The sequence below is a fragment of the Chrysemys picta genome, chromosome 1, assembly GCF_011386835.1.
Source record: "Chrysemys picta bellii isolate R12L10 chromosome 1, ASM1138683v2, whole genome shotgun sequence".
NCBI classification, from domain to species: Eukaryota; Metazoa; Chordata; order Testudines; family Emydidae; genus Chrysemys; species Chrysemys picta.
The window spans coordinates 236,865,640-236,876,191 of record NC_088791.1 but is presented as its reverse complement, the minus strand read 5'-3'; the positions used below and the strand labels follow the sequence as shown (position 1 = coordinate 236,876,191).

The 10,552-nt window shown below is 41.3% G+C and overlaps 2 protein-coding genes across 2 annotated transcripts; one reads left to right on the top strand and one right to left on the bottom strand.

The window, feature by feature from the left end:
* Positions 1-321: 321 nt before the first annotated feature.
* On the bottom strand, positions 322-4,949 carry MRPL30 (mitochondrial ribosomal protein L30). The gene is made up of 5 exons (XM_008167373.4): positions 4,790-4,949; positions 4,072-4,155; positions 3,288-3,434; positions 2,549-2,622; positions 322-2,463 (listed from the first exon to the last, which is right to left on the bottom strand). The coding sequence occupies exons 1-5, from the start codon at positions 4,841-4,843 to the stop codon at positions 2,331-2,333; spliced, it is 492 nt and encodes a 163-aa protein (XP_008165595.2). The 5' UTR covers positions 4,844-4,949; the 3' UTR covers positions 322-2,330.
* A 36-nt stretch (positions 4,950-4,985) lies between these two features.
* On the top strand, positions 4,986-10,039 carry MITD1 (microtubule interacting and trafficking domain containing 1). The gene is made up of 7 exons (XM_008167374.4): positions 4,986-5,276; positions 7,035-7,136; positions 7,280-7,416; positions 7,499-7,585; positions 8,251-8,366; positions 9,697-9,757; positions 9,832-10,039. The coding sequence occupies exons 1-7, from the start codon at positions 5,123-5,125 to the stop codon at positions 9,925-9,927; spliced, it is 753 nt and encodes a 250-aa protein (XP_008165596.1). The 5' UTR covers positions 4,986-5,122; the 3' UTR covers positions 9,928-10,039.
* The last annotated feature ends 513 nt before the right edge of the window (positions 10,040-10,552 follow it).

The window sequence follows — 10,552 nt, the reverse complement described above, 5'->3', positions numbered from 1 at the left end:
TAATGACTACGGCAATGATGTTATTGCAAGAGCCCAGTTTTTGGAGAGAAAGGGATTTGGAAACTAGCACTTGTATACAGAACAGTTTCTAAAAGTAGTGTGGTCAAAGAGTGATTTAAAAAATACTTCTTTTCCTATATAAATCTTGGAAATAGAAAAATAAGTCAAGGACTCCAAGAGGCTTTTAGTTTAGGTTAGAAATAATTTCTAAAAATGAAAAATTATACATTAATTATACTAGATTAGGTTAGATTATATTAGGTTATTAAAATTGGAAGTCTTAACTCTAATAACCAAATTATTAGAACCTACCAAATGCAAAACTGTTGCAGTAAATGTTTACTGTATATATACATACATACACACACACACACATTCATAGAATGATCAATACATAATTTTTAGTAAGAACATATAGTTAGCATTTTTTTAAATGACATCAAATTTATAAGCATTGAATATAAGTGTCCCCTTTGTTTAAAGCAGGCACAATAAACTTTAAAAAACAATTACCAGGTTATGTATGCTTTTTGGGATGTTTTGGCTGAAACAGCCCAAGAGACTCTGGGTTATGTAGTGGAGTCATAGTAGAGAAAAGTTGGTGGCTTGGGGGTGAGGTCAAAGGCAAGAGTGTATGGTTTGGGGGTTCAAGTTGAAAAAGGTTCAGAACAGCTCTCTGAGAGCTTTGCACTAAAGCACCTCTTGTGTAGTCAACATTATTATTCTTTACCTGTTCTGTGTTCAATTAAAGAATCCACATAGTTTAACAGAACTTTATCAAAGGCTGCAAACACTATGGGCTCTAACTGCCAGACAATCTGGTAGTAGTAAGTGTACCCAAAAAGGAACACAGAAATGGAACTTTCAGGACTTTCATTTCTTCTTAAAGGTAAATATAAGTTTGGGTTCCCATATGTAGTGAGTCATTTTTCAGGTATCTTGATAAAGCCCTGTTTAAACAAAATTTGGGTTTATCTAAATTGTCTTATTGCTCTTTAACTCAGCTTTTATTGTAGGGTGTGGCTACCAGCTGCACCCCCAAAAAAATCCACAATGGACATGGTGAAATGACTCCAGCCCAATAATTCATCTTGAGAAGGGATGGTGGCTCAGCTCCACAAAGGAATTTAGATGCCTAAATACCAAATGTGGGTACCACTTGCAATCCACAAAATCCCCACTGAGCTGCCAACTAACTCTGTAGGTGCCTAAACTCACTCACTGAGTAAATTTTCACTTGAAAAGTTCCCTAGGAACCTCGTTTTTGCCTCTGGGCCTGCATAGTGATGCCTATCTCATGCCTAAGCCTCAGTGCGATCCTCAAATCAGAAGACAGATGGGGGAACAGCATCAGGGCCTGATCGGGTAGGCATTTTCTAAGCATGACTTACTCCACACAAAACAGAGGAGGACAAAACTCCCATTAACCTTGATCCCAGTGGTTAGGGTACTCAGCTGGGCTGAGGGAAGCCCCAGTTCAATTCCCCCCTCTGTCTAATGAAGAAAAAGGATTTGAACAGGAGTTTCCCACCTTTCAAGTGAGCACCCTAACTAACAGGACATATTCTGATGTGGGTCTCTTGTTGTAGTCATTCTATGTTGTATTAAATATTAATGGGCCCAGAGAGCGAATGAGACTATAGTCCAATGGTTAGAACACTCACCTGAGGTTGGAATCCTGTTCAAATCCCTTCTCCTTGTCAGGCGGAGGGGGAACTGAACCAGTTTCCCACATTCTGGGTGAGTGCTCGGACAGTGGGACAAAGGACGGCACTTGCCATCTCCTCCTCTAACACCCCCCCACACACACATTTTTGTGGGAGTCAGGCAGGTGCTTAACTTCTGTTCTCTCAAGCAACAGCTTAGACATCTAAGGTGCCTGACTCCAGGAAAGGCATTCCCAGCTGTAGCTTGCAAGCACAGATAGATGCCTCCCTGTATACACACTCAGGCCATGTCTACACAAGTTATGTTAGCATACAGCTGCTGAAGTTTGTATATCACTCATGTGCTTGCATATTTGGCTGCTTGTGTCTGTGCTGCACATATTTTCCAGGAGTTCTTTTTTTGATGCAAAGTGCTGTACATGGTGGGTAGGCATCCCAGTGTGGCATTTGCTGCCTTCTAGCAAAATGCCTTTTGGGAAATGTTCACAATGCGTTTGTGGAAGCAGTTGTTTCAAGGTCTTCCCCCCAAAACTTTTATAGTGAGACAGTAAGCTATGCTACTCATGGACAGGCTGGGTTCCATTTTAATCATTTATTAATATACACAACTCCCAATTTATTGGTTAAATATTTTTTTATAAAAGTGAGAATAGTCAGTGCATACTATGACTTAATTGCTTTTTGTTCCACAGGTTTCAGATGCCGCCGAATTACTAATTCTCCTGTGCTCTTAAGTAAGGTATCTGACATTTCCTCTTCTGTTGGAATTCCATGCGGTAGTTTCAGGGGCTGTATTCTACAGACAAGAGAATTTGTTTAAAACATGGACTATGCTAACAAGTTATTTTAATTGTTGCTGGTTAAAGGAAGAGTTAACAAACCTTATTAGATGCTTTATGACTTTCAGTTTTCCATTCACAGATGGGATATTTTTGTGCACTCGGGGCTGATTTGCCTAGAAACAATGCAGAATAAATGTTACAAACTCACTTCGAAAAGGCACTTTATGTCTCTGGGAACTGATGTATTCACATATCAATAAAAGAAGAACATAGGTACACAAAATTAAACTACTTTGGGAAATTCACACTTACTGAGACTAAGTGTGCTAAAATTTATTAAACGTTTGGGATTCTCTAACATCTTCATTAATACACCCAGACTGTCCAAATACTCACAAGCACCGATTAACATGACCCAACAAATAAGAGTGAACTAATGAGCAGTGTATATATATAGCTTTACTAAAGGCTACCGGGCAAAGTTCTTCTCTTCTATGCATAGCAGTCTCAATGCTGGTTTTCTGCTTTCCTTACAAATGTATATTTCCTATTAATATCCTTGGGAGATCCATACATCTAGGCTCCAATCATGCAAATACCTACCTATTTGCTCAACTTTACTATTGTGAGTAGTCCTTTTGATTTCAATGGGATTTCTCACTGTAGTACAGTTACGGACATGCATAAATGTTTGCAGAGTCAGGGTCCCACAGGACAAAAAATATCAAAGCAGTGTACTATGGTGAAGATCTGAGAAGAATTTTGCCCTAAATTTCTAGGCTAATTACTTTACTGATCTGCATGATAAACATGAAATAAAGTAATTTAGAAAGTATACTTTATCCAGTCCAAGATCATGTATTATCTTCTTTTCCCAGTATGGACGACCTATTCCACTTTTGATTCTAGTGACAAGATGCAGTTTGTGAGGCTGCTGAGGATCACCTCCATATTTTTCATGATCTGAAGGCCGTGGCTGAAATACCTACAAATGAGTAGTTCACAAAAGGCATGTTTTTGTTTGTTTATTTTTTAACATTTCAACAGTTACTGACTCCAACAATGTCTTGCTGTAAAAATATTCCCCTAAAATATATTTTGGTCTTTCACTAGAAAGAAAATGTGGCAACCCCCCCTAAATTTCTAATAAGCTTCCCTTCCAGAAGGGCAAAGCAGCAACATATGACCATAGTATTAAAAAAGCTAATCTCCAAATAACCTCAAATTATTTCAAAGTGTTTCCTCATGACAGTTTGCAGAAAGATACAATAAGTGTGGGGTCATGATCCTCCAATCATATATAGCCTAGCCTTTGGGGGCATGATTCTTCAACCATATACATGAACACATAAGAGCAGAGGTCTGCGCAGACAGGTCCAGTTGTATAACTGGGACCCAAATTTGTAAGATGATTGTGACAGGCTTATTACTCAAGACTGCCCTATTTCAGAAATAAAACAGACTACAATCAGACACTGGTTTTTCATACAAGAATCTGAGTGCATCTCTCTTTGGTTTAACAATGGTATTGCTCAGTACTGTTACAAATTAGTCTTACTAAAAAAATTAAAGGTATAAACAAACCCAAAATGTGCTTTCAAAACTTTAAATATTGTGCTTACTGAAGCTGGAATTCTTGACTTAGTAAATTTATGGCGAATCCATCCTGTCCATGTCAGGGATTCCACGCTGCTTTTTGCCAGAGTCTAAAAAAATTATGGCATGATTTGTCAAACTTATTCAAGGAGAAAATTATTAACATCTGTATTGTACATAAACCTGTATAATGACTGAATTAGGATCAGGGTCCCGTTGTGCAACCAGAATAACCGATACAATACTGTGCACTTATTACATCAGTGGGTGCTTTGACACCAAGAAATTTAGCATATTCTTGCTTAAGGAAACCAAATACTTTTGAAACCTTTTAAAGCCTGTGTTTCTGCTCCGGGAGTTCTAGTGAAATGAGGACACAACCCCTGGTTTCACTAGAACGGAGGCTGCAGAACGGCAGGGGTGTGTGGGGCCCTTCACAAGAGCCGGGACACGCACTCGGAGAGCGATCAGGCAGCGCAGCTCACTGGGGCTGACCCGGTCTGGAGGGACGATCCTAGGGGAATCAGGCTGCAGCCCGCCCTAGTGCGGCCCAGGATAGCTCGGAGGGGGAAGAGGGCTCAAGGGACCAGGGAAGCGGAGCGCAGCGACCCGGGCAGTGGGAGGCGAGGGGCTGCAGGCCCGGGTCCCGCTCTCATGCCGCCCTTCCTACCCTTGGAGAAACTGGCCCCCAACAATCCCACTACGACCAGCGCAGGGAACCCCCCGGCTCTGCGCCCCACTCACTCTCCAGGCGCCTGGGTATCTCTTAGCGACGCAGCCCAGCACCGCTGCCGCCATCTAGGCCCCCGATGTCGTTTCCGGATTCCAACAGCCACTAAAATCCGTGCCCAGAAGCTGCCGCACTTTGGTTCCGCTGCGCAGCGCGCGCCCCGGCTACTTCCGGCGAGGGGAGGGGAGGGAATAAAGTGCGGCACCGGCGACCGCCTCGAGTTCTTCTGGGTCCTGAAAATCACGTGACCGCCTCCCCCGGCTCCCGGAGGTGGTGGCTGCTACTAGCGCGCGCAGGCTTGGTCCAGCTGGGGGTTCGATGCCTGCTGGGTGCCGCTTCCCGCCCGCATGTCTCAGGCCGGTCCGGGCGCGGTGGCCGCGCTGGAGCCCCCGGCGGTAGCGACGCTGAAGCGGGCGGTGGAGCTGGACTCGGCGTCCCGCTTCCAGGAGTCGCTGGTGTGTTACCAGGAGGGGATCGACTTGCTGCTGCGGGTGTTGAAAGGTACCGGCGGGCTGGCCCCTATCTCCCCTCCAGCGCTAGAGCTCACCCCACCCAGAGCTGGCTTCCTGCCCGCCCCGGGAAAGGTCGGGAGCCGCAGCGCCAATACAACCCCGTGGCAGAGTTCATGCTGCTCTCTCCTGAGCTTGCAAACGTTTGAGGGTGGGGGCTGTCATTTTCTCTGGGGTTGCGGAGGGTGCGTGGCGGGAGGGAGCCCAGCTCTGGCTGACCTGCAGGTGCTGCCTCTTTAAGGCCTGGTCTATTCTAGAAAATTATGTTGTTTTAACTACATTGGTCAGAGGTGTGAAAAATCCAACCCTAGTGGTGTAGTTAAGCTGACCTAAATCCCCGTGTAGACAGCGCCACTACTGCCTCTTGGGGAGGTGGAAAGTATCAGGAGGTAGCCCTGTTAGTCTGTAGCTACAAAAACAACAAGGAGTCTGGTGGCACCTTAAAGACTAACATATATTTAGGCATAAGCTTTCGTGGGGAAAAACTCACTTCTTCAGATGCCTATGCCCAAATATATCTGTTAGTCTTTAAGATGCCACCGGACTCCTTGTTGTTTTTGGGGAGGTGGAAGAACCCCTCCCATTGGCATAGGAAGTGTCTACGCTGAAGCAGCACAGCTGTGCCACTGAAGGGTTTTACGTGTAGACTAGCCCAGCCCTAATAACATTCATGTATGTTCTGAACCCTTAGAGCTGTGGTGATGGGCATGTTACAATTATATGTGCCTGTGTTGGGCCTCACTGTTCATAAATGACTAAGGCCTGGTCTACACTAGGAAATTAGGTCAGTGTAACTAAATCACTCGGGGTATAAAAAATCCACACCCCTGAACAATGCAGTTAAACTGACATAACCCCCACTGTAAATAGCATAAGGTCCATGAGAGATTACCTACACTGCGGAGAACCTGTCCTGTCAGTGTAGATAGCATCTTCACTGAAGTGCTACAGCAGCACCACTGTAGCATTTTAAGTGTAGACCAGTCCTAGGAAAAACAGAACATTCCTAGAAACTTAGTAAAATCAAAAGGCTGCTTGGCTGCTGTGTTTGTGGCCCCCACTTACTTTTTTTGTCTAGTACATAGCTATTACATTCCTCTCTTTCACCCTCTTCCTTCCCCCCCCCGTGGTTCAAGAAGCTTATCCTGGGGTATATGTAGGTTTGGAAGGTTTAGATTTTTATTGATAAATGTTGGTAAGGGTTGATTTCACCAGAAATACGTTAAATATTTGTGTACTGACGAAGTATTTCCATGAATAATAATCAAAACTTACAGAAATAATGTAAAAAAAAATCTGCTTGAGAACTTTAGTTTCACTTAAGAATATTTAATTTGCATATTTTGGCATGTGATGTTGATAATTTATGTTTTAACCATTAAAAAGTTTTAACTTGTTGAATCTCAACACCTACTCTCATTAAATAATTGTTGTCTCATCACCCACCCATAATTTTCTGGAACTGTGAAAATTTTAAAAGTGCTTAAAATAAACATTGATATTATCAGTCAAAATTATTTTTAAAAAATCAAATTCTGCCAAGCATAGGTACACACAATGAAAAATATTGAGAACTAACCAGTAAAGGGACTGGTTCTTGGACATGGATGTAAGTCCAGTAAAGGATTTCTCTCCTCTCGTATAGACTGTTGAATGAAAAAAATATCAGAGGACTTTTTATCCTGGGGAATAATTACCAGACGTAGTTGTCCTCCTTTTTTGAGATAATCTGAATATTTTTGATTCACAGCTACAAAAGATGAAACAAAAAAAGCTCACTACAGACAAAAAATATCTGACTACATGGAGAGAGCTGAAGCAATTAAAAAACATATTGAAAAAGAAAGAGAAGGTATGAAGTTGTACTGTACATTTTTTAAAATGTTCATGAAATGATGCACTTGTACATCTGAACTTACAATAGTTACCTAGGATTTATAGAATACATATTTATGATTGCACGGTCTTGTTTAGTGAGGGATGCTTCTTTTTTAGATGGTAAATACCACCAGCAAATTAAAATTGAAGAAAATGCAACTGGTTTCAGCTATGAGAAGGTTTTCCAAGACTACCTTAATGAGACTGTTACAGAAGTTTGGGTAGAGGACCCATACATTAGACATGTTCACCAGGCAAGTGGATCTTGAAAGTAGCTTACATATAAAACTATAATCATTTTTTTCAGTTATTAAATAATCAAACTAACTCTTACAGTTCTACAACTTCTTACGATTCTGTGAGATGCTTGTTAAGGGGCCCTGCAAAGTGAAAACTATCCACCTCCTCACTTCTTATGATGAAGTAAGTATCTAAACTTCATGTATAACATCTATTATTCATATTTACCAATATTGGTCAGACTGAGGCCCTCCCTCCTTCAACAGGAGATGCAAGCAGGTCAAGAGGATTTAACATAAACACTGAATAGTGTAATTCCAAATATTTTGCTAAGTAATAAATTCTACTTATGTGGAATCCTAAGTGGAAGTGACCCGGGAAGAAAGATGTTTATATTATCCTAGTTGACTGTCTATTGTAAGAAACACCATTTAAATAAATTCTGTTGGGAGACTCTTTATAATTAGGAAGGCCTGGATACATTTTGGGGTTATGACAAGTATAAACCCTCTCATTGTCATTGTACTTATTCTAGCCCAAATCTTAGTCTGGACAGATAATTCAGTATACTGGGGAGGCAGCATATCTCGTGGTTAGAGCATGGGACCAGGGGGGAGAACTGAGTCCTTGTCCATAATCTGTCATTGGCTTGCTATGTGATTTTGGCCACGGCAGTCAATGTGCCTCAGTCATCCCATCTGCAAAAATGAGTATAACTTATCTGTCTTCAGAAGCATTTTGAGACTTGGCAAAAAAGTATAAGAACAAAGTGGTGTTAGTGAATTGAAGAAGATAAATGGACACAATTGGAACATGCATGATGAAAAAACAACTTTTACTCTTAACAGGGCAGTGGAAAGAGTCAGCAGACAAGTAGTCTAGAAGAAATAAAGCAATCACTAAAGAACTATGGAGTAACACTGAATGTCTCATTTTCATCTTCAATTCATGATCGAGAAATAAGGTTGGTGATGCGGAAAACCAATTAATTTCAAATTATTTAATCCTGACAAATTATTTATAACCATGGTTACAAATGTCATTCAAAGCAGAAGGCAGTTACTTTATCCAGTAAAGTAAGTTCTTCATAGTTTTATACTATGTTCAGCATTGGGACTGCTGGGATCTAGTTTTTAAAACAAGACATTGCTGTACAGTAACTCCTCGCTTAACGTTGTAGTTATGTTCCTGAAAAATGCGACTTTAAGCGAAACATTGTTAAGCGAATCCAATTTCCCCATAAGAATTAATGTGAATGGGGGGGGTTAGGTTCCAGGGAAATTTTTTTTCACCAGACAAAAAACTATATATTATATAGATATACACACAGTATACATTTTAAACAAACAATTTAATACTATTCACAGCATGGTGATTGTGAAGCTTGGTTGAGGTGGTGAAGTTAGAGGGTGGAAGAGGGAGGGATATTTCCCAGGGAATGCCTGGCTGCTAAATGATGAACTAGCACTTGGCTGAGCCCTCAAGGGTTAACACATTGTTGTTAATGTAGCCTCTCATCAAGGCAGCACGAACAGGAGGGAGGGGAGACAGCATAGCAGACAGACACGCACCTTGTGTGTGGGAGAGAGAGAGATGCACACTGCCCCTTTAAGTAAGCTGACCCCACTCTTAAGTGCATTGTCTTTTTAAGTGGATCAGGAAGCTGAGACAGCAGCTGCTGCCCCAAGCTCTCTCTGTCCGTGTCCCCTCCCTGCTCTATATGGAGAAGGGGTAAGTGGGGTGCAGGAACAGGGGGGAGGGGGACACCCTGACATTAGCCTCTCTCCTTCCCCCCCCTGCACAGCAAGCAGGAGTCTTTGGGAGCAGCTCCAAGGCAGAGGGCAGGAGCAGCACATGGCAGTGGGGGCAGGGACAGCTGAACTGCAGATTGATAGCCTGCGGCTGCAGCATCGGGAACTTAGGGGGGCTGCCGGTCCATCCTGGTTACAAGCCCCCACCAGCTAGCTGCAACGGGCTGCTCTTCCTGTAAGCAGTGGACAAAGCAGGCAGCTGCCAAACAACGTTAGAAGGGAGCATTGCACAACTTTAATCGAGCATGTTCCCTAATTGATCAGCAGTGTAACAACGAAACAACGTTAACCGGGACGACTTAAGTGAGGAGTTATTGTATTATACAGTTGACATCTACTCTAGCTAGAAATTGTGATTAAAATGGTAGGAGCAATTTGCATAACTTGTAGATATGATTAAGGTCTTTTTTTCCTAATTATGTTAAATGTACCCACAGTTTGTAAACTTATGAAGATGGAATAACATTGTGAATTTTTAAATAGATTCAACAATGGATGGATGATTAAGATTGGAAGAGGGCTTGATTATTTTAAGAAACCACAGGTATGTGTGTCTTTTCTTTTGAATAAATTTGAACTACAAAGTGGCTTATTCTAAAATTGTGTTCCTTTCTGTAGGGTCGTTTTTGTCTTGGATACTGTGATTTTGATTTGAGACCATGTCATGAAACAACAGTGGATGTCTTTCATACTAAACATACAAAGAAAACATGACCAAATATTTGTTATTTAATTACTGCTCTTACAAGCTTTAAATGCCTGCTTTTAATTTCTCTCAATTACATGTAGTGTACATTTTTTATGGAATAAACTATATTTTTTTATATTTTTGATTACTTGCAGTTTGAATTGATAGAATTTCTAAACTAAATGGGGTAACACTTTAAAGCAAGGTACAGTAGAAACTCAGAGTTATGAACACCAGAGTTCCAAACTGACTGGTCAATCACACACCTCATTTGGAACCGGAAGTACGCAATCGGGCAGCAGCAGAGATGACAAAGCAAGTACAGCACAGTAATGTGTTAAATGTAAACTAAAAAAGGGAAAGTTTAAAAAAAAAAATTGCCTAGGTAAGGAAACTGTTTCCGTTCTTGTTTCATTTAAAGTAAGATGGTTAAAATTAGCTTTTTTCTTCTGCATAGTAAAGTTTCAAAGCTGTATTAAGCCAATGTTCAATTCTAAATTTTTGAAAGAACAACCATAACATGTTGTCCAGAGTTACGAACATTTCAGAGTTACAAACAACCTCCATTCCCAAGGTGGTCGTAAACTCTGAGGTTCTACTCTATCAAATGATGAATTAGCAGTGCTGAAAGTTCACAAGTGCTTAGGAGAC